A 26579-nucleotide genomic window follows, 5' to 3' on the forward strand; every position below is an offset into this window, starting at 1 on the left:
ATGTGTTCAGTCAAAACCGTCTTAGTTAGCTAAGTGCAACAGGCATTTTCCCATTTTCCTCATTTCCACATTATGGCAGTGAGAAGGAAGACAGAATGTGCCCTTATAAGGGTTGCTAATAAAAACATCAATAACTGGACTGCACACAGCGGAGAGTTCCCATTTATATTGGCATTGCCAAATGTCTCGCAATATTTAGCCTTTGGCTTTTATCAATAAAGAAAATAATGCTGCTGCTAAACTGAAATATTGATGACACAAGCAAAGCCCGGCACACACAGAAAGAAAAAAGTCAGAAAACGAACCCTATAAATCTTAGTGCAATATTTTTAATTTCATTTGGAATTCACAATCAGGTCGGTTTTATCCAATTAAGCATTATTCAGTCTGTCTTTGTCAGCTCTTCCCTATTAGACAAAATGTTCCACTTCTCAATATTCTACTTCTGTATCAAATTGACAGGGTCATTTTTCACATGGCAAGCTGGGATTAAGGTGATATTAAACCATTTTGCATACAACAACTAAAAGCATGCTGCAACAAAGAACTAGCTGTTTTCTCTTGTTGGTGTCATTAACAATGCCCTTCCTAGCTATTCTTGGTGGGTTCTTGAATATCTACAGTTTTGCTAGCCCCATGGGATACTGATATGATATTGCAGGTTTGGAAATTGTGTTTGGACCCATAATCACAACACTCTGATTTTCCCATTAGCAGCTTTCGGCATAAAGCAGCCCAACATAGCTAGTCTTGGGGTAACCTTAGGACCCACTAACGGGCAGTACAGGTGTACCCCCAATGTCTTGCAAAAATGCACACTTGCCACAGGTGAGCTTCTTCCTTCCCTTTTGAGGGAAGGAGGGGAAGTGTTTTTAATTGCATCAGTTAAATTAATTTTATGCTTAGCACTATGACTTCTTTAAAGTCAACCTATATAAAGAGAATTATCTCGAGTGTGATATTTCCACCTTGCAATGTATCAGGTATTCCATCCTCACAAAACGATTGAATAAATGATTTAAAAAACCACCTTATGAGGGAACATGGTTATAAATGCATTTTGTTCTTCCTTCAACTTCAGGCTTTTAGTATTACTGATTCAGATCCCATATGTAAAGAAATATATTGAGTACGTGCGTGGGTATAAGAGGAAGTATGTATATTTTCCACAACTGGCTGAAATCCAAATGTATTCCTAAATTCTAAAGAAATTCTGCCCGTGAGTCATCCTGGTAGTGCAGTGTAGGAGTGTGTAACTGTGTGGGAAACGGTGGGCTCTAACGAAGAGCATACAGCGCTACGCAGAGAGACTTGGTAATAAACTTGATTATGATGGTTTACACCAATCTAATGGTTGTCCAGGACTTTAAAAGCTTCGTTTCTATAGCAGTCCTGAAAATCCTAGAGGAGATGTTGAACATAAGACAGATGTTTGGGTAATATAGTCTCAGCTTTCTGGTTTTGGTACCGTGTTTGGTTTCCTAACTAGCCCTGCAACTCAGTTCAGTCATGGCTCTAGGAAGAGGTGCTCTCTGGTGCTAAAAGCCATGAGAGAGCAGTTTTTACTCTAAATTTGGACTGAAACCATCAGGGCTTAACCATGCAACCATGTTTTCTGCAACCATGCAGAAAAAAAAGACACAGGAGCAATGTCACAAAACTAATCACTTGGTATAGTCCCATGGCATGAAGGAATCGATATACCATGAAACTTCACTGTTTACCTACCGTCTCTTTTCAATCTTTTCTTTTTAAATGTCACAGAAAGCTAAGCAGTCTGATTTTTCTAAGTGAGCTTTTAGAAATACATTTTTCTTCCATAATAGGAAATTCCTCATGATCACTTCTCTGCTTCCTTTCTTCTACATATTAGTTGGCAAAACAAAGCAGATATTCACCTGTATGAAAACAGTGCTATGCAACGGCCCGTTGCAGGAGAATTCAGGAAGAAAATTAAAAAAACAACTTGTGAGAAGGGTAACCAGATAACAGATACACTTCCCAAATGAGGAAAAGTGAGATTCTCAGTGGCCTTTTTCCCAGGACAGCCCTAAGCCAGCAGCTTTTCCCATTGTTTTATATTATCACTCCATCGCTTCTATTCTCCTTTTAGACGCTGCAGTTTCTTAGCTGGTATTGCAAAAGGTCAGGAAGGTTCATGAGTTCATCTCTTCTCTGTTGTACAAGGCTTTCAGATGGATTTTTTTTCCTTTCTCATCCTCATGTAGCTTTGTAATGAAACGCTAACTTGGAACCTATAAATCCAATTACTTTCAAATAAATTTCAGATAGGCATCAGGACTTTAAGGGACATATTAAAAAAGAAATGGGTTTTTTTTCCCTGGGTTTGTCCAGGAGCATCCAGGATTCATAAAACTTTATGTTAAATATCAGCCTCACTCTTCACAATATTGCAGTGATGACGAACTAGCTCGAAATTGATTTATTGATCCCTAAAAAGACAGATATATACGGTTATTAAAGTTAACACTTCAATATGTGCAAAATCTATTATTTGAGCTTGTTAACATTCATGTGTTGGTTAACAGTGGCTATAAAAAGGACAAGGCAGACACTTCCTTTCTGAAACACCTGCTCATGGAGAAGAATTCAGCACTACGCCGTTTCTGGTAAGTGTCCATATCTAGGCTGGAGTCACTCAGAAGTGTCAGTTGACGGTTAGTTCCTTCAAAAATTAAACCATGTACTTAGTCTACGTTCCAAAATTCGTACTCTGTTTTTCCAGCTTTGGTGTCTATAGTCGCACCAGGATCTTACATATGTGTCTGAATTATTTGGCTAATTTTTCCTCCTATGCAGTTACTTGCAAGAAGAAGTAGTAAATTCTTACTGTGTCTGAATATCAGCATTGAGCCAAAGTATGGATTTAAGGACTGTTGAGTGTGCAGCTACATATATATTCAGAAAAAAGTGTTTCACTTTACAGATGTAAATGAAATACTTTTTCAGTCAGAGAAGGCAAGGTTCTTGTGGTCCTTCACTTTGAATCCATTAGAGTTTTCAATAATTTATTCACATGCAGAGTTTCTGTCGCAGTGGGTTTGCATTTGTCACATCACCTCAATTTTTCTAATGAGTTGCTAATGAGAGGTCAATTACTTATGGAAATTAGAAAAACATTCATTGAGGAACTATTCTGCAGTAAAGTGTGCTACCTCATAATGTTAAGATATAAATCATTACAGCTTTAATGAATATTTTACTCTTTTTCATGTTACAGCTTATTTCCCACCCTATAAAATGGCCTCAAGATGATTTTGAAATGAACATGAGCAACTCTCCCAAAAATGTTATCACATTGTATTTACGATAATTGCCAAAGAATACCTTACTTTTTGCCTTTGTCGTTAAAAGTTTGCTCATGCATCATCATCTTGCTGTGAAATCTTCGGCCGATTAAAACAGAGGTGTTAGGAACACCAGATTTGCCATGCTGAATCAGAGCACTAACCTCTACCCCAGCTCCGTTTCCAGCAGTCACCTTTCATTTGGCACTACGGGGCGGAACAGACATCCTGTAAAGCACCCGGCCAGCTGGATCGTATCCAAACTGGTGCTTGCAAAGAGTCCTCCTGACCCCTCTTTCAGGTAACCAGCACTGCAAGAAAACAGCCAGAGCCTGCAGCACTTCATCCTGACCCCAATGTTGGTGAACTCTACCCCCGTCCTTTTAGTGAAAGACCTTCAGGAATTGGTGGCGGGGAAGAAGTTTCAATGTTCCTTTCACAATTCACCTTCTTCCTGGGCACCTATTTTGCACTTTTTAAAGGTTTTGAATGAATTGTATAGAAACAGAGGAAAAGAGGCAAAAAGAATTCAAGGACCAAGATGGATAGTGGGTTAGTTGCTGTATCACACAATTAAGTTTAGAGGCCATGGATATAATTCACTGCTGAAATTCAGCTTTGCACTGTCATAAGTTATTATTTCAGAGCAGAAGCTGAAACGGCCAGAGAGGGGAAAGCGTACAAGCAGAAGTATAATTGGACTTCAGTATTTCATATTGATACCCTGAGACTTCCACTGCTAAGCACAGTTTCAGAGTCTGACCAGGGTAACAGTGCAGTGAACAAACGTTAAGATCTCCCATATTCAGACCATTAGATTATTCCACTTCCCCTGCAGGCGCTGTAAATCAAAAGCAAAAGACACCCTGTTATGTGCTACAAGACAGTTTTGTTGGCCTTTCTTTCCAAACACATTCTGAACACACATGTTTTTTATGTGAGTCTCATTCACTTCAGCGTTACTGTCTTGAATACAGATTTAAACTGGGGGGGGGGGAAGAGAAGGAAAGAAAAAAAAAATCAGACCTTGAAACCAAGCAGCTATCCACAGAGAAGGAATGTGGCAGCTGGTTAAATAAAAAAAATGAATGCATCATCACATGGATGTGATTTTCTCCATTTCTAAAGAATGACAAGGTCTTTGTCCTTTTGAAACAGGCCCAGTCTGGATTGAGGTGGAAACCCTGCAGTTATTTGACTTAGCTGCGTTCAGAGCCCATCATTTTGGTGCAAAGAAATCCACTGTGTGTATTAAGGGGTAAATCAGTTGGTCCAAAGTATAGTTCTGCCACTTACTCTTAATATCACATTGGGCAGCACTCACATTTATGTCTCCAATTCCCCCTCCCTTCCCTTCTCCTTGGAAAGATAAACATGTTAACAACAACAAGGTGTCTGACTACTAATCGAAAGCAATATAATACTGCACAGATCAGCTCCATGATGGAATAAAGAAGAAGTGAGTATGAATCTAAGTACCTTCTCCCCATATCATAGCCTCTACATTGTTTTCAGGAGCATTTTTGTCAGGCAGTGATGAAAGGCTGAGAACAAAGTGAGTAAAATTTCCTTTTACTGCTTAAAAATTCTCAGCTGGTTTGCTATATCAAAAAGCTGTCTGTTTAAACAAATCACACGGTTAAAAATGCCAAGTTATAATTCAGCAACTAACTCAGAAAATGACAATTTAATCAATCAGAACCAACCCTCCTGAAAAAGAAGAAAGAAAAAAAAAAAAGAAGAAAAAAATTCTTCAAGCTTTCATGCAATGTGAGTGGTTGAAACTATAAAAAAGGTTCAATCACTGTAGAACAAGCCTGCAGCATCAATGTTTATTAAAGTCAGGGGAGCCATTTATTGACCTGGGAAATAGCAAAGCACCAGCAGCACTGCTGGATTGCATTTTTGTAGTTAACAAACCGAAGGTGATCTTTTCCTTTTCTTTTTTAATTGTGATTCCATCAAATCCAGAAAGTTAAAAGCCTCTCAATTTTTAAAGGACAGCAAAGAGAAGGATGCTCCACACCGTTCTTCAGTCATTCTCTCTGCTCTGACTCCTGGCACTGGGATATATCAAATCATTGCAACACGGGATCAAATTTTTAGGCTTATCCACATGCCAGCAGAATGACAGACTGGTGTGTGTTCCCCCCGCCACTTTAGGTGATGGCAGAAGATAGGGAGCTACCATTATAAAGCTGCTTCTTTCTGTAATCAAAAAGGAATTACTGTATTTATTCACATAAAGGTCACCCTGCCACCAGGATAGCCAAAAGCACTCAGAACGAATTGTCTTCTCCCAAACTGACAACAGTCACTTTCTCCAGACAAAGACACGTCTTGCTTGTTACGGAGATTTTGTAACTCTATTTTGCTACAAGCACATTTTTAAGGTGCACCTTTTCATGCATAAATTGTGAACCACATAAGGGGATTAAAAGGAAAGCATCAGCAAAGTGAACTGTGCTTAGGGATCTGCGTTACCCAAATTACAGGCGTTTGGTTTCCGCTTCATTCTTCCCTATCGTTCCTCATCCACAGGAAACCTTGGTGTCAACCGAGGAACACGGGGCGGGGATTTAAAACACTCTGCCTGTGTCAGCTGCCACCTAAACCTGTGCCAACGCCAGAAAAGGGACTTCAAAAGCTAAGAGGATGCGTCAGTGCGGTCTGAGCTGACATGTCGTACGCTGAAGCCGAGAGCTGTAGCTAACCCACATCCTCTGCGGATGAGGTACAAAGCGGGCTGAGCAACACACGCGGGCCAGCGGGTTATACATGCATGCATCAAAGGGTAATGAATATTGTAACAAATCCCGTCACCTAGGACCTCAGCAGTTGTCAATACACTGCATGCATTAGCGGCTCAGAGCTTGGTGGGAGCAAGGGAGATAAAAACCGAGTCCTCCACTTCAAAACCGCGCCTCTCTACCGCTTGGAGGATTTCACACTATTTCTGTACGGAGCATAGGGTACAAAACTGCCTCTCTGATCCCACCCAGCCGTACACAGCACTTCACACCTTCCTTTCAGGTTTGCAAACAGACCTCCGGCAGCTCTGCTTCTCATTTTCTTTCCCTCATTCATAGAGAAAAACACATAATATCCTTACTTAAAACATAGTGGAGGAGTTTGACACAAATTAATGACTCATCTGTCATACTATAAGAATTTTGATATTTGCAGGGGGAAAAAAAAAGGCTTCCAGTATTTTGAGAGATGTAAAAAGCTGCTCCAGAATTCAAAGACAGCTCATAAAAAATCAAGTCAACTGATAGGTTGGTATAAGGTTTGAGATACCCCTTCTGCGCTAAAATCACAATACTGCAAGAATATTAATAAATAAAAGGTTTTGGGAAAAGTAACCCAGGAGTTCCCTCAAATTAGATCCCATTGGTGTGAAATTAGTTCACAGCTGTCACTTGTGTTGCTCCAAGAGAGATTACTTCTTAAATAATGTTAATGACAACTTTGATTTGACTTCTGTAGTTACTAGAGGGAGAAGGGACCGCATTTCCTAGGAAGAAAAATCTTTTATCTGCTTGTTTAATGTACAATCTTTGATGAGATGGTGCTCCCTTCCCCCGAGTTATTTCCCTGAGCATTTTTGTTTTGAAAAAGAAATGGATTTCCAGGTTGAAAGCAGAGCTGCTGTGCAGCTGTCAGAGCTGTGGGAGAGGTGTCTAATTGTCATTTACAATGACCCTTGATTCTTCTCTAAATAGAGCATCTCTCCTACCTCCTCTCCTCACTCTCGCTCTGCCTCACAAGCAGGCATATTTACAGGGCTGGATTCTTCTCTGAGCTACCTTCACCACCACCAGTAAATCATAAAAATTTCTCCTATAATCAATGGAGTGTCTTCAGATTTACCAGACAGTATAATCTGGTCCACGAGACAGCTGATTGTTATCTATAACCTCCCCATCCAATTCAAGCGAAGGGAGATGTAATCCAAAAATTTCCTTCAGACTTTTTTACTGCCAAAATAGATCAAATTCCGTGGCAGCCTTTTTACAATCTCCACTTTTCTAAATAAACATCACACAGCCTGTACTGCCTTTACTGCAAAACACTTCTCCCTGCCTGTATCGAGGCGGATAGTTAGCTGATGTGCCGACACACAAGACAAACGGTGGCAGCATCTCCGTGCAAGCCCATGGTGCGGCACCAAGACACGGGGTGCAACGGGGCTCAGGCTGTGGATCCCGAGCTCTCGTTCACCAGGGAGCACTGGGAATAATCCTGGTGATTAGATGAGTTGAAACCCCTTGCACTGGTCCCCCTACCCGTTAAACACAGCATGGTGTTCTAAGTTATTAGACTCTGTTCCCAAAAATGAAAGGGTTGGTGGCATCACGCTCATTTTCACCAAAGGTGTGGGGCAGCTGCTATGTGCAGTGGCTGCGTCCAAAAAGGGCTGCAAGCAGAGTCTGCTGAAGAGGGGGCTGCAGCACTTGATGAGCCAGGTTGCTCCACGGGCAGGACAGGAGGTGGGAACAGCTCTTGCAAAGGGCACCAAGCAAAGCTGGGCACCGCCACAGCTCCGGGCTGGAGAAGCACTGATGGGTGCGCAGCAATGTATTTAGAAGGAATCAAAGTTTGTTCCTGGACTGTGAATTAACTGAAACTGCTCCGAAAAAGCCCTGAGTGACACTGAAGGCCATGCAATTAAACCCAGGGCTCTGATTTGCAACGATCAACAAAATGCAAATACATTATTAGAATGTACATCAAATAGAAAATAACACCAAAAATGGTGAGATTACGGCTGTATTATATTAATTAACAGCTTTCCCCTATTGGTTTGCTCACTAAGATTCAAACATACTCATTCTTTGATGCGCATTTGTATTCCTAAAACTGTGAATTTCTTCCCAGCTTTCTTTTGTTGGGAAGGGTTGATAGCTGTTAATAAGAAAGTGAAGAGAGGAGCTAAACACGATGGGGCCAAACGAAGCGGGGTAGCTCCCACACTCACAAAGAGACTTTCTCACTGGGGCCTTGAATTTCAGAGCAGCTTCAACTCATTTACAGAGCCTGGAAATGAAGGTGCCTTGCCTATATGAAAATTAAACACTTCCACGCAGTGTTATGTCTTTGCCTTGAAGCGGTTGTGGTTCTGTGTTTCATTCACGTTTGTGGCCATTTTAACCCACTGAGTTTGACTGTGTAATAAGGACTCCTGGATGTGGATAATTCTTCCTCCTCCTTTCCCACTGCAATCAGGTTTTGCCCTTCATTATACATTTTTGTGGACTCTATTAGAGCATAAATCTTTACAGAGTTCTTCAAGCTTTGACCTACATCTTGCATATACAGGAACTTTTCTCCCTAGATCGTCTTTGGGAGCACAGCAGTTCATTAAAGTTTTGAACACTGAACCCTCACTCTTATTGCTTTATCGCCTGGTTTATGTGCCGAATGTCAAAACAGGCATCAGAAAGCTGATTTATGAGGATATATACAGAAATTGTGGTACCTGCTTGTGACTGGGAGCCAGCTGGCAATTTCCTATCAGGATTTTCCTCCTCAGCTACCAGGGCCCAGCCGGCAGCCCAAAGACAGCACTGCCAAGATCAAATTCAAAGATCGTGATTCAGGACTAACAAAGCTTTGAAGCTTTCTGTAATATCTTTGAATTTATGTGCTTTCCAGTTTTAATCACAGTTGACCATTTTGTGATTATTTTTTCTGGAAGTCAGTGCTGATTTTAAAAAATGAAAGCTAAATAAGTCAGGCAGTCTCCAAATGCCAATATGAGATAGATTTTATAGTTTCTTTCCTTCTCTTTTTGAAATATCAGAAAATTATAGATGAAACCGTAAGCTGGCAGCGCTACAGAACACAGAAGGGTTGATAAGACATCTCAGGTTCCCCTACTAATTTACCATCTCATATCGAGTCAGATTTATCTCCTGCTCGCACACCCGATCTCCCTCACCCCACATCACCCGCTCAGCGCAGGAAAGTTGCTTTTCTTAACGTTGTTTTCGCACCAACCGCGCACCCTCCCCCAGCCCCTGCACGCCCCGCCGCTGCTCCGGGGTGTGGGCAGGGGCCTGTGTCTGCAGCCGCGCCCCAGACACGGAGGGTGGAGCCGCGCCGCCGCCTCCAACCGCTCCTCCGGCGTGCGCGGCTTCGGTTCTACGCGAGCGCGGGGATCCAGTGCGGCCTGCGGGTAGCACCAGCCGTCATGGCCGGGGAGGTGAAGACGAAGCTGTCCAAGAACCTGCTGCGCATGAAGGTGAGGCGGGGGGCGGCGGCGGAGCCCCGGGAGCGGGGCAGGCGGGGAGGGAAGGAGGGGGGTGCCTGAGGCCTGGTCGCGGTGGGGTGAGGAGAGGGTGGCGGGGCCCGGCTGCAGGGGCGCTGGAAGCTGCGCCCCGCTGATGCCGAGGAGCTGCCCGCCGTGGGCCCGGAGCCGTGAGGCGACTCCGGGGGCGGGAGGATGGGGCCAACCCCCGACGCGTGTGGAGCGGCCCGTGAGGGGCCGGGCCGCGCTGTGAACCGGCGGTGTCCCCCGGCTAAACCAGGCCTTCTCGGGAGCCCCTTGCCTGGTTTGGGGCGTTTCTCCGTGTGTGCAGCTGGCCACGCAGCGTCTGTCCTGGGCACGAGTGTCTCCGACCTCCCGTAACGCACGTTTTAAAATACGTTTTAAAATCTGTGTATCTTCAGCTTGGCTTGCCCTTTCACTCAGGCCTGCAGCTTTGTGGGCTGCTCCCTTCCAGCGATTTCAGAGACTGCTTAAACACTAGCAGGAGATCGCAGGGGCGTTATAAACTGGAGGGTGCTGGAGGGTTCGATCCAGGAAAGAAACTTCATCACTGCAGCAACTTCTGGGCACCATTTGAGAGTCTTTTCGTTCCACCTAGTTTCTCTGCAGTTAGGTTGCTTATCATGAATAAAAATGATAAGACTTCTTCCCCCACCATGCACACACATATTGAAATTAAAATATTAATGTTGCTTGCCTTAAAAAATTCTTTTTTTTTATTATGTCCATTTTTTTGTCTTGTTTACGTTGATGGCTACTAAAATACCCATCCTGAATGGCAGCGTTAACCGCCTTTCCCAAATCATAAACGCAAGGGCTGTTAGTAACATCACAACGTGCCCGTTACCCCTGGAATTGTGAATCTCATGTCAAGTCCAATGTGAAATTAGTCCCCGCTTACTAGCTAATGGATTCTGCTTCATGTCGTGTCCTACAACAGCTAATTCGGTAGAGTACATTCTCCTGTGATTGATGGTTCTTTATTGCTGGAAAACAACCAGTAAAGGTTGAGTTGCCATTAATTTTTTTAAAAATGTTAATATCCATTAAATTTTTATAACTGAATATGACAGAGCCTATGTGGTTTCTTGCTTGTGGTGGTTTAATTAACCATTTTTTCCCCTGTATATTTATATGGGACTGTATGTCAGACACTGGCTGAAAGCAGTTTAGCTGCCTTCAGTTCACTCTTTCATGTGAAGTGTACTCTCCTACAGTAAGATGGTGGAATATTTACCCCAATCAACAGATGCTGCTAATGAAAGACTAAAACTCCTGCACAGAGGGAACGGAGTTGTCTCCCTCTCAAAAGGGAGTAGACATTGAGCTTAGTTAGCCAGCAGTGTATGACAGATTCCCATAACCTGGATTGCAGTGTTGTTATTTTTCCTTATTTTTATGTAATACTCTCTTTTAAATTGAAATTTCTGCTCCTGTTTTTTACCAATTTATTAACCCCCTGGAGATTTCAAAAGCCAGTTTTTAGATTTGCTTCCTTGGAAGGCTGTGGAGAACCAGCCTGTGAATGTGCTGCCGTGACATTTGCAGGTGTACAGTCCGGGCCATAGTAACCAGCTTTGAAGAGATGAGTAGGCTTTGAAAAGGTCATACACAGATCTTGTATTTAGCATTTTCCTTCTACAGATCTTCTTGTTTACAAATGTTTTAATTAATCCTTTAGCAGCTGCTTCCACAGGTACTGATAGGATGTATTATCACGATTCAACAGGCAGGTAAAGTGGCACCCAAAGATGACCTGTGTGCTAAGAACTGAACCGCGTGTGCTCACCTCTTGATGTCAAAAGATGACTCAAGCTTTTAGATCTTGCACTATTTGATCCAGGTCCCATTGCTTGGGGAAGCTAATCCAAATAACCACTCAGTTACTGACTTACATACTCTGTGTCTACCACAATGGGTTTTAATTCATCCATGTGCGTTCACATTTTAGATAAATGTGATCACATATTTTTAATCTAGTTATTACTGTAGTAATCTTTAGGAACATAATCTTTAAAATGTAATGCAAAATGATTATTTAATTGGGTGCTTGTAGCAGAAATTTCCTGTTGAGATTTCTGACTGGCTAACCAATTTCCTTGAGCAATATGGTTTTCCACATGATAGATTCCCTTATTTTCCTCCAGAAGATACTGTAATTTTAATTGGAAAGCTTTGACATATTTTGAATCGACTCAGAAAACAAAAGTCAATTTTTCTTTCATTAAAGATCTTGTACAAAGGGATGCAAATAGAAATATAAATGGAAAATGAGACACCAGCACTATATTGGCTTTTTACTTAAGGGTTTGGTTTGTTTTGCTTGAGTCTAAAGACTGAAAAGGTGTGGGGGATTGTACATAATATATATATTACACATGTATATTACCTATATATTTTAAATAAGCTCAGTAATGCAGGATTTTTGTGGGAGGCAAGTGTTTTGTGATGTCTTCTTGGGCTGTATTGCCAACCAAGCCCATTTTAGCTGGGACCTGAACAATGTCCGAGCCTCTGCTAGTGTTCAGGAGACAGATGTGCCCCACTGGCACATTAGCTGTCAACCTGCAGGCTTATCTAAACACAAAAATGATGCTGTGTTAAATGAGAGGGGTAAACTTAGTTGATATAAAATTCTTCTGCAGTGTTGCACATACAGGTATGCTTTGATAGCAGCAAAGCAACTTTTGTACAGGAGTGTGTATAAACTGTACTGGTAGACTTGCCTCTAGCTGGGAATTATTACATAGGTATAAATGTACACCTCTGACAGATACATTTATTCAAACACTTTCTGTAGACCTTAGGGGAGGTCCCAGCTCCTAGGGATGAGAGAAGATAAGAATTATTAATGTAAAATTGTGAAGAGTTCTGCTTTTTCCAGAATGTTTGGTGAAATGGGTTAACATTGTTGATACTTGAATTGTCACTCAGTTCAGGCACCTGACTTGAGACAAATGGAAATAAAAGGGATGTTTCACAAATCTTAGGTCTGTAGTTTTGCGCTGTCCGCAATTTTTCATAGGCCGTGACGGATGGCCTCTTTTACTCCCAGCTGTGAGAGGGGTTACTGTTACAATCTGCCTGTTCCCATCCTTTGCCAAAGGTTATCACTGAGGAAGCAGTTTACAGGAATGTCCTTGTCTTAGGTACAAACAGCAGTCTTACACTAAACTAAATTATTAGTCTCAACTAACTCGGCAGAGTGTTCCTGCAGTGAGTTAACAGGTGCTTACACATACTGCTTGGCTGGTACTTGAGTGGGTCATCCATGAGAAGTTAAGAGCCGGTAGCGTCTTCCTTAGCACAGCTGGATACACGAGACTTCTTTTCATAGCCTCAGTTACTTTTTTCCACTTCCAAAGGCAGGTTCCAGCTTTCAGAGCTACAAACTCAAACGACTTCACTAAATGAAATCTGAGGGGAAAAGAGGATGGTTCAAAGTCTAGATGTTTCAAAAAGTGACCAACTTGCTGTGACCTAGTTGTAGCCCTGAGCTCCAGTGCTGTTTGTGTGGGTGATGTTGGTTTCTGATGTGCAGCAATAACTTCAACACCATTACATTCTTTCTGGCCTTTGCTGAAACATTAGAAAAATTTTAGTTGCAGAGTTGTAACAGCTCAGACCCATCAAAACTAACCAGGAAAGGTTTCTTTCTTCGTATGAAGTACAGATGTGGCTGACTGTGAACTTGCAGTAGATGGTTGTGATGAGCAGTTGTTTACTTTTGCATTGTCTGTTTGCCCAAACTTAGACCAAACCCATAGAAAAATCACAAAAAGCCTTTGCTTTTTATATCAACTGGTAAATATTATGTAATGGATAATTATCGTCATGTAATTATTGCATGTTCAGAACATACTTATGGTGCAAAAAACTGAAGCTGTGTGTTTATGTGTCTTTCGTTTTAGTTCATGCAAAGGGGTTTGGATTCACAAACTAAAAAACAACTAGAAGAGGAAGAAAAGAAGATAATTAGTGAAGAACACTGGTATCTTGATTTACCAGATCTAAAGGAGAAAGAGTAAGCTTGTACCCTTTTGTGCTTCTTATCATCATTGATTGTTGTGGATTGGGAATAGAATATACGCATTTTTTCCTATAAAACAAGTACTATTAACTAATTAACAGAAGCACAAATAGTGACAGACTGGCACTAAAGCTTTTTAATTTATTTATTTCAGGGACGTTCTCAAGGTTGCCTAGTGCAGTTTGACCTACTTTCATTTCGTGTGCGTGTTGTTTTCTTTCACTCAGTTTCTTCTAGATGCATGTAATTAGTTTCTTTCAGGCAGAGACCACTTCATTCATTGCTGCTTTCTCCCTTCATTTGAAAAAAGAAGTTTGAAACCTTGTGTTAGTAAATTCAGCTCCCGTCACACAGTTAGGTCCATTCAGGACAGTTCTGTCTTCTCGAGTCCAGCTCGCTTCAAATCCTGTTTTTGAAACAGGAGAGGTAATGGGAAAAATAAAGGAAGACTTAGCTAATAGGGAAGAAAACGTCCATTCCTGCTACTTAGCAAGGTGCTTTAAATAGCAAGAGAACGACTTTTAAAATTGCTTGATTTTCATCCTTTCAAAAGAGGACAAAAATTCCATTGAGGGAGAACATACATGATTTTTTAAATGCTGGGATCCAGGGAATTAACTGCAGTTGAATAAGGTCATTGATAAACTATTTTCCATGACTGTTGGTGGATATGACAAAAAGGTATTTGAGCTTCAGTTGCAGCAAGGAAAGTTCAAGCTGGACATTGGGAGAATTTTTCTAACAATGAGTCTATTGAAGCAGTGGAATAGATTGCCTAAGGAGACACAGGATTCTTCATCATGGGAAGTCTTTTTGAGGACAGGTTAGATGGACCTCTGCTGTTCGTAGTACACGTTTAACTGATCCTACCCAGAGGTAGGAGAATGAGCTTGATCTCTTCAGCCTAGCTTCCTGTGATCGTAAGAGTTTGCTTTACATGGGAGATGAAGAGGATGAGGGAAGAGGCGCATATGTGTGCGAGGAAAAGAAGGATGGAACAATTCATGGAAGTACTTTTATCTAACGCCTGTATTATGAACGCCTGAGGGTCATGTTTCTTTTCTCGCTCCATGCTCGTTAAAAGAGGAAAAATTGAGGGAGAAAGGGGAAATCTTTCTCTGCTGAACATACAGATTCAGTGTTTTATATCCTGACAGACTCAACTAATGCCATGTCTAACATCACAATGAAAAATTAATTAGAAGCTTTTGCTGGTATAGTAATGCCACCTGGAGAGTGATATTTATGTGGTATTTTTATTCAGGCAAAAGCATTAATGTAGGTGGAATCATACCAGCAAAGAGTGCTTTTTGTCAAGAGAGTTAATTTTGCTTGTGGAACTGGCACAGCTTTACTGGCAAAAGGTATTCCTTTGCACTCCAGGCTCCTTCTATTGAAAGATTTATCAGGGCAATTAAGCTTCAGAAAGTAGTTGATGGTTCAAAATACACTGTGGTTTTGTTTATTTGTGCGGGGGGAAGACAGCAAATGCTTTTTGCATTTGTTTAATTTGATTATTTTAAAGCACACCGTTTGACAAATGTTGGGTTTGGGGTTTCATGCAGGAGCTTTATAATAGAAGAGAGGAGCTTTATGCCATGCGAGGATCTACTTTATGGCAGAATGTCCTTCAAAGGATTCAATCCAGAAATTGAGGTACCATTTAAATGTTCTGTTTTGAGGTGGTCTTGGATTAGGATTGAAGCCCTTGGGCACGGAGATTTGAGTGTTCACGCCACATGCTGTTTGGCCTTTGCAGCACCTTCCATAAATCCTCCCATGTACAGGAAATCCATGATTCAAACCAAAATGTTGATCAATGCAGCATCTGGTAAATAGAAGCTTTTTATCTCCTTGATGGTCAGTAATTGCATGACTCATGCAGATTTTCCCTCCCTGAAGTGAGGAAACTGTCCCACATGGTGCTCACTAAGGAATAGCTCACTTTTCCTCCTGCCATTTAGAGTCCAATCCTACAAACATCGAACCCTATTTATTCACCACTTACTCATGTAAGTAAAGGCTTAAATCTCCAAAGTAAAAATTCTGGGCAAGAGAGTCTTTAATTTCTTTCTGGCATGATTCATGCTGGTAGAACTACACTGAGATAGTAATAAAAATGTTACCACTGAACTGAAGCAAGAGGATGAAGGTGTAAAGACTAAGAGGTATGCAAAAGGCTATGCAAGGTGATTTACTAGGGGATTCTTTTAGTTATTTTGAACCTGCTCTCACTGTGACTTAGCATATTATTGCTTCATTGTTTGTACTAGTAGTTTATCGTAAATCCTTGCAGATACTTTTCCTTCTTAACAAAACCATTTCAAGGACTATGTGCTAACATCACAATGAAAAACTATTTATGATCTAATTCTCTGGTCTCCTGAAGATGTCTGGCATGCCCTTGAGGATATTTGAATAGTGCAATTCATTGAAAATCCTGTCTCTGTGTTGCCTGTTTTCCCAAAGGCAAACTCTGAGCTCAGCTTAGCAGCAGGCAGGCATGTTGCCTTTTCTTCATGAGTTTTCGTAAGAGATGCTCTAGCCTGACCAGGGAACAGCAACTAATTATTAAATTCGATTCTTACCTTTTATGCATTTCTCCTACCAGTGAATTTCAGCGTAGTTGCTATTGTGTCAGGGTTACATGTTTAAGCTATTTCTTGCTTCATTTTCAGAAGTTAATGATCCAAATGAACTCTAGGTGCAAGGAAGAAGAAATTGAAGTGGATGATAAAATGGAAGCTGATGTGTCAGATGAAGAAATGGCCAGAAGGTAAGTTATATTTTATGACATAATCAATATTAGCTAGGAATAGGATATGTTACTGCATTATCTGTGGGAAAATAAACCCAAAAAGCAAACAAACAAAATTAAAAAAACAACAGAATTTGGTACTTTACAGAACCAATTTTCCAGGAATTCTGGTGTGTATTCAGTGGAATCTCCCTCACTTTTGGGGGTAAAATGTCTTGTAGGGGTTTTCTGCCCTTTGATATCCAGGTATTCTAGGCTAATTCCCTCCTTGTTCCAGATTGCTAACAAACCCAAACTGTCAGTATGAATTATATAATGTAGTACTTGTGCTTCTGAAGTTTCTCATGTCAGGCTTTTTACACCACTTAAATTGTTGATTAGATTTATGATTTGCTCCATTTAAGTTTTCTCGGGTTTTAGTAAAAGCTGTAAATTTTTTATTATCTTTACAGATACGAAACATTAGTGGGAACAATAGGGAAGAAATTTTTGAGAAAAAGAGACCAGCGTGTACTCCAGGATGAAGATGAAGATGAAGATGGAAATAATAACACAAGACCTAGCAAAAAAGCTAAGAAAAAGTTCTTAAAACCTCAGGATTAATGTCAACTGCACAACTGGAGCTAATAGAAACGTTGTCTACCAAATATAGTACCATGAACTGGAGATTGTTTGGAGTTTTTGCTATTTAATGTAAAGGATAGATTTGTAAATCTGAGTCTGTTATCATTGAAATTTCTACCATCCACATGACAAACATTTTTCAAAGTGGATGTGTATATAATGGATGTCATACATCCTTTCCTCTCTCAGCAGCTTTTAATATGCGGGACACTAATCCCATCAGCCTTTTTAAATGTTGTGCATAACTAGATCAAGTGTCACAGGCAATTGAGAGCAACATTATTTACAATTTATGATAATATCTGAAAGAAGTATGTGGAGTAAAGACAAGCTTTGTCGAATCCAGTAAGGCAGTTCAGCTTTCACTGCATTTTTTGTTATGAAAATGTAAACCTTTGCTATCTTCAAATTGAAAAAAGTCAGCAGAAACATGTATTTTATTTTTTTTTTACTGTGCTGAAATAAGATGGGAAAAGAACAGAGAGATAAAATTCATTTTGTTGAATTTTATTTTTTATAAAGCTTATTTAAAAATAGAGGGGTTTATAGTAAAACGTTTGGTTTTTTATTGAGCAAGCCAAATATTGGGTGACATTTACAGTTTGACACTTGACCAGATTGTGAGCCTTAATTCTTGTCTTCCAAAAGAAGTTTGCTAATCTTGTCTCTTTTTCAGGAAAAAAAAAAAATCCAATCTTATAATTATCTAGATCTCTTCATAAAAGCATAAAAACGGCTTCAGAAGCATATTTGAAAGCTGAATAAAAACTGATTTTATTTGTGGTTAATGATTGTGGTTTAGCTAATTCAATGTAAAAAAACAATGCTTAATACAATCTGATATAAGAAGTGATCCTGGCTTGTGCTGGCCACAGATGTCCCCAAATATTAGTTGACTGTACTGACTTTTTCTGTTTAGCATGCAATGAAGCTGTCTGAAACAATGTTAGGACAGAAACATCATGCTCTTTGGTCAGGCAGTGCTCCGGGCCAATTGAAAAATGTCAATGCGGTCTTGTCTAAAGTCATAGCAGTTCTCTGTATCCTGCCTTTCAACAAGAAATATTTCTATTACTTCATTTCCCCAGCTAGATGTTTAAGTTACTCATCCTTAACGCTGACTCGCTGGAGAAAGAGGATTTTGTTAAATTGAAGCAAGTAGTGGCCATTCTGTCATGGACACAAGAGGGTTTGTGGGGTTTTTTTCTTTTTTTAACAACTCAGTGAAACAAGGCATGAAACTCAATTATATAAAGACAGAGATTGTGTGTCTGGTGTATCTTGTGTGTGATATATGAACTGCAATCTGTATATCAAGAGTGCCTCATTAGATATTCAAGATGGATCACACATGGAGAGAGAAATATACTTTTAACCTAGTAAGAGGACCTCATACAGGTGGAAAGTCTGTGATTCATGATCTGAGAGAGTTTTTCAGAGCTAATTAAATGCTACTGGTTCAATTACTTAAAATCTGATCATATATTATTGCTAGCTGAAAAGTTAATGATGGCGAGACATTTTTCTTCCCATGGAAGATGTGACCTGAGCTAAGAAATGATTTATTGTTGGTCATCACAGGAAAAACTCAGAATATATCCCATTATTCTTTCTTGCTTATTAGTAGGAAAATGATTCCCCTCTGTCTGAACGCATTTCTTCAACAGAGAGAGAATTTCTGCATAGCTCAAGCTCTCCTGGATAGTTGCGGGGGAAAGCGTGCTCTAGTGGACCACCAGCAACCAGGAGATGTCACTGCAATTGCATGCATTGAGAGACAGTGGATTGGAGAAGGCTCCAGTGGTGTCACGTAACGGAGCTTTTGGGTAATTTTGATAACAATTAGTGGCTCAGATGAACTCCATGGAAGTCTGTCTTTGTCAAGGCTCTGTGCAGAGAGCTTGCTTGCATTGCAGAGTTCTGTTCAGTCTGATGCGGGGATAACTTTGCACATTTAAAGGGCGCTCTGCCATGCGCTGGTCCTTAATGTCATGTCATTCCCTGAGGGATGTCTGGAAATGTGAGTGACGTGGTGCATGGGTAAGAGCATGAGTGAACTCTCAACAGCTTCCTAGAAAATTCAAGATTTTGAAATTTGGCAGGGGGGTGGGAAGGGTGGTGGTTCTGTTTCCTAAACGTGCCCAACACCAACTATGAAGAAATGATAGGGTTTGGATTATTGTCTTCAAATCTGGGTGCTCTACTGTTCACGTTTAGCTGGTGGCTAGGTGAGCTGTTGAAATGCTACAGTAAGACCAACTACTAATTTTTAGCACAATCTCTTACTCATGGGGAGTGTGTAAAATGCACCTTTAAAAGCACCATTCATAATGCATTATTATGAGCAAGACAAAACTAAAAATCAGCCCTACATGACTTTTTAAATGTACTTTTAAGTGCCCAAAGTTACAAGCAGACATTTTATGATGGGGTCATCTGAAATACCCATCTATATTTCCAAACTTATAAATACATGTGTGTGTGTATATATATATATGTATGTATTTTAAGTCTGACTCTAGTTTCCTAGCCAGGGTAGAAACATTCTGCTATATAAAATCTGTGCTTGAGCTACTCTTGACAGAGATGTAAGTATAGTGGTGAAATATTCATAATGCGAACCTACATTAATTCAAGCTTTCTTGGCTCTGACAGTCTCAAGTGCAGATCCATTTTCATGTGCAACTTCCTAAGGTGTAGGACTTTCCCACGTGGTCATGTTTCCTAAGTGAAAAGCATTTCTTCTTTGAGAACAAAAGCAAGCTGGGATAGGTAGTAAGCATTTTTGTTAAAGAAAATGGCTACATGCAAAATTTAATGGATAAAGAGTTATCAGGCACCAGAAGTGTTTGTGCCTGTTACAGTAAGGTACCTATTAAAGCAAACAAAGCAAAGTGTGTGTTGTAGCTCGTGCTCACTGACAGCTCGCTGTTAAGTTTAAGCAAGTCTCTTGTCAGGTGAAGTTTTGTCCCTCCCTTTGACAGGCTGACAGTGTTATTTTTGTAATAACTGCTGATGTTGGAAACATGGAAGTATTGAACAACTTCATCGTTCTTGCTGATGTTTCTTGTTTTGTTACTTTTGTTCTGTTTAGTACTGGATCTTAAAAAGTCCAGGACCAGAGTCCAAGTGAAGTGAGCCATCCTGTATCCTCCCTTTAGTAATGCATGAGCTGATTAAACTTTGATTCTTTGGGGAGGGGAGAGGATGTGGAGTGGTGCCGTGGAGTTTGAACCGTGTTTCTTCTGTTACGCTTCTTGTTTTCTAATAAGACACTCCATTATACAGTTCTACAATCACGGATGGCTGTCGCCATTGGGCATTGCGTGTGTGTGTAATGGGCAGCTGGGCTGGGATTCTGGGACTTAATCCAGCTTTCAGACTTTAAAAGAAAGTGTCTTGTCTTTGTGTTAATTGGAATACCACACTTTAAATTGTATTTGGAATTAGACAAGTTCTGAGTGGGGGTGGTTTGAAGCATTTGTTCTACTTCATTTTAACAACAGTCAACAACTAAAACTGGATAACAGCTTAGGCTCTCGTTAAACCTTTCTCATAGAGTGTTAATAAAGCATAGTGGTGGTGAAGGATGTCAGCATCCCATGTTTCCCTTCTGCATGTGAATGCAAGTTTTTCTGAGAGCTGATGCTTTAAGGACTTGATTATTTGTTTTCTTTTTGGTCTGGGAGAGCATCTGCCTTCTACAATAATGCTTTGCTAATGGAAGCCCAGCATGAGGCCTCTGGGTTGCTTTGGTTTTACACCATTCTCATCTCAAACCTTTGAGACATTTGGGGTCTGGCATTCACACCTCAATAACCTGCTTTCATCAGCTTTTGGGGAGGTTTAGCTAAACTGTGAAACTGTTCCTCAGCTGGACGTGTTGCCGTTTCTTCGTGTGATCTGATGTTGCACAGTGAGGACCTAGTTATAATTGTCACGTTGAGAGGAAAAATCCCACTCAGAGTGGTTATCAGCAGATTGAGTCAGAGAGAGGGTTGAAGCTTCAGTCATTGGCAGCCCCGTAGATCTTTAGGAAGAACTGAGTAGTAGAAGGGGGTATCCGTGTTGAGTCCCATCATTGCAGGCAGAGTTAAAAATGCCAGAATGAGTCTGTAAACTTGTGCCCCAGAAAGCCTTGCACACCATAACCTGAGCAATTACCTGGGAGCAACAGCAGGAAAATCTCTAGAGAAGTGTGGCGGCAAGATAACCATCTGTTAATCACTGTCCTCAAGACAAGAGGCAGCAGCACCAGAAGACAACTGTAGTTCATGGCATATAGAAATATGGTTTGGTGATCTGGGTGAATGCAGATGGGAATTTCTGTCAGCTAGAATGGAGGTGGTGAGTGTGTTGAAGCTCGTTATGTTCCTTGGGGTCTTGGGGAACTCCTCAGTTTGATCAATCATTTAGAAAGGGGTAAAAACCCTTAATGGGACTTTAGTACAAGAGAATAATATGAACACAAGTTAGAGAACAAAGTCCTTTGTTCCATTATTTATAGAAAAACTGTGTTCCCACCTCAGTAAGATCTTTCAGTGTCCCCTATCGCCTCCTGCTTGGCCCTTGGTTCCTCATCCCTGTGTAGGTATGTGTGCACCCAGGCCATCAGCTGCCACCATGGCCGGTCAGCAGGCTGAGCCCAGCAGAGGAGGTGACTATGGGCCTCCTCTTCAGTGATGATCTTCTTCCTCAGCCTACAAGTTCTTTTTCCAGGAACCTATAGGAACTTCCATCTTCAACGCTGCTGTAGATTTTATTCAATATTGTCCTGTTTGGTTCAAGAAGTTTGTGGTGGGTTGGGTTGGCCAGCAGATCGATAGCACCAGTGAACAGACCTCATTTACTTCGCAAATGGTGTGTGCAGGAGTCATGCAGTTGGGGAGGAGGCTGTATTTATAGCAACTGTTTATGGTTTTATTTTCCTTTATTTATTTTCAGTTATACAGTTAGATCATTTGTGAGATTTATCATCAGACGTGAGAGGAATCAACATTTGTCCAATAGTCAGGATTATCATAGATAGGGGAGAATGGGTGGGTTTCAGTGTTACTGCTATTTTTTTGATGCATTTACGAATGTTTCCCTTTTTCTCAGTGGTTTCCTTGTTTGGGTTTTTTATAAAAATGGGGAAATGCGATTGTGAAATAACTCTAAAGAAAGAGATTCCTTTAGATTTGGTTTTCTCTTTGATTTTTTTTTCACTTTGATACAATGCTAAAAATACAAAATTTCCACCCCTTTTGGGATAGAAGTAAATCTAAGCCAGTTGTGATGTTTAAACACCATTTGCCCTTTATAGGCTGATTACTTACCAGAAGCAAAGCTTGTAGGTATCTCCTTAGAGCCCATCAGCCACAGTAGTGCTGCAATATATTCAATTTGCATCGCCAGCAAGTATGTGCATACCAAAAATTACTTTGGGCAGTTTAGTGCAGCAATGGAAAAAGGGATGCACATGATGACTGTTTTCAGTTTGTACTATGTTTTGTCTAAGGATGACGGTGAAAGAATTATGTCTCCTAATGCTCCTTTCAAAGATGACATTGTTTTACTTATATTAAAGGTAGAGAAATGAGATGAGCTGCCAGTGGTTAGCTCTTGTGTAAAATTAAGTTTTAAATGTGTACTTCATTGTCTAAAGGCTCACAGATTACTTTTCTCCCTATAATAACCATAGAAAATGTGTTGGCAGCATATCACAATTAATAATCCATACTCCTGTTTATGTGCTATAGGCACTCCAAAATTCTCCAGACATATTTATTACCCAAGTTTATAACCAGATTCAAATCAGATCCTACGTTTGTGCCAAAAATCGAACTGCAGTCATCTCACAGCAAATAATTCTATCTACCTGACAGAAGAGTCTTAAATTCCTGATTTTTCCCCAGAGTGAAATTCACTTTAATCTGGTATTAATGTATTTTTCCTTCAATCACCTGCAAAAGAATCCCATAATCTTACAGTAGTGATTGCACAGACAGTGGAAGGTACTGTACATACATAGCATTATTGTCAATTTTTCTGGTCATCTAGATTGTGTAAACTCCTTTGACATTAATTGGGACAAGTTTTTTATCTAGGGTTATGTTGAATTTTTCTTTGAGTGTTTTTTCCACCTCTTCATCTTCAAGAGTTACAAATTCCACCAGATCCATATTTTCCTTGTAGTTGTATGTGGTCTCAGTGAGTGTCCACCCAATTAGTGCTCGAAAGCCATCGGTGGTCTGGAGGGTGCAGATGGACTTCTTTGTAAAGAGGGAATCTGGAGACGTCTGAAGGTACGTGCACTGGAAACGGAAGTCTTCCACTGTCCGTGGCTCAAGGCTGAACATATAAACTTTCCGACACTCTTTTTTCTCCAGAAGATCAGAATTAGAGAAATTTTGATTGGGGATGTATTGTTTCCGTCTCATTTTCTCAAGATACCAGATGGCGTTTTTTTCCGTGAAGCGAAAGACACCAGGAGCCTGGGGCTGGTCTTTCCCCGACATAAGCTCCATCGGTTGCCACATCTGATAGGATACACCAAAGCCTCCGTCAACAATATAGGCTTTGCCATCGATAACGACCTTTACAAGGAGATGGGTCATGATGCTGGCGTATGCGTTTTGATGTGGATTGAATACATACGCTCCCAGAAAGCTGGCGTCGTACCCGAGGCATTTCAGGACCCAGCCCAACAGCTGGTTGTTTTCCATGCACCAGCCACCCCGCTTCCTCCGCACGATTTTGTTATAAACGTGCTCCAACTCCAAAGTAACTTTCTCCCCGCAGTGGATGCTGAGGTTTTCGAAGGGAACAGCACGGATGTGATGCTGGAATATATCAGTTAAGGTTTCCAAGTCTTGTTTTTCAAGGGAACCTTTATAGCCAGTTCTCGCAAAATACTCTTCAAGGTTCATGTCACCTGTAAAGGAAGGAACTGCGTTTTAGTTTTGTTTCTTTACATCAGTGATTTATGATGCTGTGAAAAACTGCCCAGGCTGCTGCCAGCAAAGATGCTTTAATCTACTGAACCTCATCAGAGCAGTTTTTAAAGGTGACAAGTATTCATATCAAACGGTTCCCAGAGCAAAGAAGAGCGGTGCACGTGAGGGTTTGCTTTTTGTCTTAGAATCGGCCCTACAGCAAACCACCCATGCAATTTCAGCTTGCTATGCGGTGGCTGCGAAACAGGGATTTGCTGTATTTGCATTGTAGCAGCGGGGTTAAGAAGAAGTGTTAGATCACGCTAGGGAGTGTTCGGAAGGTTTCATGAAAACCGGTGTAAATCCACTGTTCAGTGAAAGGAGTGTCAGTGGGGGAAGCCGTGTCGTCTGCCAGTTGGAGGGAGGATAATTTGAGCCAGGATTCACATGTTCTTTTCATGAGTCTGCCACTGATCTATGTACGGTAAATTAAGTGCTCGTTCGGTACACGTCGCTCTTTCACCATTTACAAAAAGTGAAAATGATACTCCCTGCACATTTTGTAAAGTGTCAAGTTTTATTCAGATAATTATAAGTGAAAAAACCCTCTGACCTTTGCAAGAGTCGCAGACCACTGAGTCTCTTGTCTGATCTGAGTGTTGCACAAACTCATTTTGGTGTTGGAATAATGAATCTGAATGGAGGCGAGTGACCTAAAAGACAAAGAGCACATCTCTATTCCCTGCTGTGCCCCACGTCTCACAGGGTGCCTCGAAAATGGACAGGGGCTCCTTTACATCTCTTTAGTCCTGGCCTTTCTCAAAACTCACTTTATTCCTTCCAGAGGAGATGTAATGGAGAATTACCAAAGCCTCGTACAGCGCATCCCTGCTCTGTCGTGCCACCAGCAGTGCCAACCTCCTGGCCTGCCTTGGTAGGACTCCTCATGAGCAAGATTGATGGACGAGGAACTACTCAACTTATTTTCTGCCTTCTGATACCATGGAAAGTCACGCGCAGTCATCTGGTTTTGGCAACAGCCCATCACAGTCTGCTGGCCACCACTACGAGCTGGATGCTCTGTAGGTATCTGATAGATGCTGTTTGTAAAATATACTGTAGATCATCTGCTTGGGTATGGAGCTGGGCACAAAATGTTTTGAAGGCTTGAACCTTTGCAAAGAAAGTGCTAAGCACTTCAGCACTTCTAGAGTTACTGCAAATATTTAGCTTCTTGACAACCCACAAAGCTACTTGGAAATCTTTTGTGCATGCAGTAAGCTGAGGTTCAGACACTTAATATTAGCGACTCAGAAAGACTATTGTATTCAAATAAATTCAGCGGTGAACCACTGAATGTTTACTGCCAACTCGAATTTCTCCAGATGATTTTCAGTGACAGATTCATGATGTGCATATGCATGGTATAGAAGCAGCTGTCCAAAGTGAATGGAGAGCCCCATCAAAAACCGCGTGTTATCTTCTACAGAAAGGAATTTAGCCTCCAGTGATATTTAAGTGTATTGTTGGAGGATATTCTCAATGTAATATTTGTTAAGTAGAACATAAGACTTCTGGCACTTTCTTCTTTTGATTTGCAGAATCCAAGTCTATCCGATCCTACCCACTCAAATTGTGAATGCTAAATAGCTCACACCAGCATAAAGCTGGTTCTTGTGTTTATATTGTCTGTAATTTCTCTTTGCAGCTCCGTAATATGATTGATCAGTGTTAGATCTTGACTGTAGGAGATGAAAGCTACAGTTCTTTTGAATTGCGAGCAGATCAGATGAAAAGCTAGATACTGAAAAGGTAGTCCCACAAATGTGGCTATGATTTATGCAGAGAAGAACATCAGCCGAAGAATTTTAAGGAACTATTTCTAAATGTGCAAATGAAGGTGTTCATGCAAAAATATTCCTTACCAGGACTATAGACACTATCAGCAATTCCACTGTTAAAATATGTTATCTGTCTACTTTTATCCTAATAAGTCAGCACGTGGCCTTTCTGGGGTACGCAAACCACAGTTTGTCATTTCTTTTTTTAATTGTTTTTAAAGGACTGTAATTTTATTCCCATAAAGCAGAATCTATTGATTATTAGATCACTTTTTCACTTCCTTTGCATTTGTAATAATTTTAAATAAAGTTAAAAATCTACAAGAATAACTTCCAACGACAGGCTGTAGTTCTGAATTTACATCTACTATTGTATCTAAACAAAAGCATCTCTCTCATAGTCAAGTGAATCTCCTCCTGAAGAGCAGAAAGACGAAAGATTTGAAATTGCAGTATCATTGTTTTGCCCTCTTTAAGAGCCCATGCTTAGCAGGCAATATTTTAGCTCTATATCCACACAGTTTATAACACTTTTCCTAAAGAGAATGCTGCCTATGTCATTGTCCATGACCTTTACTATCATAAATAAACCAGGGGTTTTGTTCGGAGTTTTTTTTAAGAAAATAAACTTACCTCTTAAAATAGCCTTATTTATTGATGTATTCAGCTTCTGGGTTGTTTATTGCTGGGGCAGCAGTCAGTAAACCAGGAGTAGATACAAATTGCGAGGGTTGTCTTCCTCTCTAAGCTCTGCCGGCCCTCACTCCCGAGTCTTAAATGCCGAGAAAGGGCAGAGTCCACCCAAAATGAATGCACGGTTTTGGACT

The 26579-nt window shown here is 40.8% G+C and overlaps 2 protein-coding genes across 3 annotated transcripts; one reads left to right on the forward strand and one right to left on the reverse strand.

Annotated features, from left to right (window-relative positions):
* The first annotated feature begins 9383 nt into the window (after nt 1–9383).
* MPHOSPH6 (M-phase phosphoprotein 6) lies at nt 9384–17830 on the forward strand. The gene is made up of 5 exons (XM_075765274.1): nt 9384–9555; nt 13494–13606; nt 15178–15268; nt 16291–16388; nt 16823–17830. The coding sequence occupies exons 1-5, from the start codon at nt 9505–9507 to the stop codon at nt 16971–16973; spliced, it is 504 nt and encodes a 167-aa protein (XP_075621389.1). The 5' UTR covers nt 9384–9504; the 3' UTR covers nt 16974–17830.
* On the reverse strand, nt 17744–26534 carry LOC104639888 (arylamine N-acetyltransferase, pineal gland isozyme NAT-10). 2 transcript variants are annotated; one of them, XM_010308066.2, is made up of 2 exons: nt 26386–26534; nt 17744–23910 (listed from the first exon to the last, which is right to left on the reverse strand). In XM_010308066.2, the coding sequence occupies exon 2, from the start codon at nt 23903–23905 to the stop codon at nt 23033–23035; it is 873 nt and encodes a 290-aa protein (XP_010306368.1). In that variant the 5' UTR covers nt 23906–23910; nt 26386–26534; the 3' UTR covers nt 17744–23032. The 2 variants fall into 2 exon arrangements, with proteins under 2 accessions (XP_010306368.1, XP_075621387.1); XM_075765272.1 differs by lacking the exon at nt 26386–26534 and adding an exon at nt 24525–24619.
* Between the last annotated feature and the right edge of the window lie 45 nt (nt 26535–26579).

This window comes from Balearica regulorum, chromosome 13 (assembly GCF_011004875.1).
Source record: "Balearica regulorum gibbericeps isolate bBalReg1 chromosome 13, bBalReg1.pri, whole genome shotgun sequence".
NCBI classification, from domain to species: Eukaryota; Metazoa; Chordata; class Aves; order Gruiformes; family Gruidae; genus Balearica; species Balearica regulorum.

Excerpts from the sequence above, each read along its gene's own strand:
- LOC104639888 (XM_010308066.2), bottom strand. The coding sequence starts at position 23,905 with ATGAACCTTGAAGAGTATTTTGCGAGAACTGGCTATAAAGGTTCCCTT.
- MPHOSPH6 (XM_075765274.1), top strand. The coding sequence starts at position 9,505 with ATGGCCGGGGAGGTGAAGACGAAGCTGTCCAAGAACCTGCTGCGCATG. Across the intron at positions 9,556-13,493 it reads AGAACCTGCTGCGCATGAAG|TTCATGCAAAGGGGTTTGGA; the intron begins GTGAGGCGGGGG and ends CTTTCGTTTTAG. Across the intron at positions 13,607-15,177 it reads CCAGATCTAAAGGAGAAAGA|GAGCTTTATAATAGAAGAGA; the intron begins GTAAGCTTGTAC and ends GGTTTCATGCAG.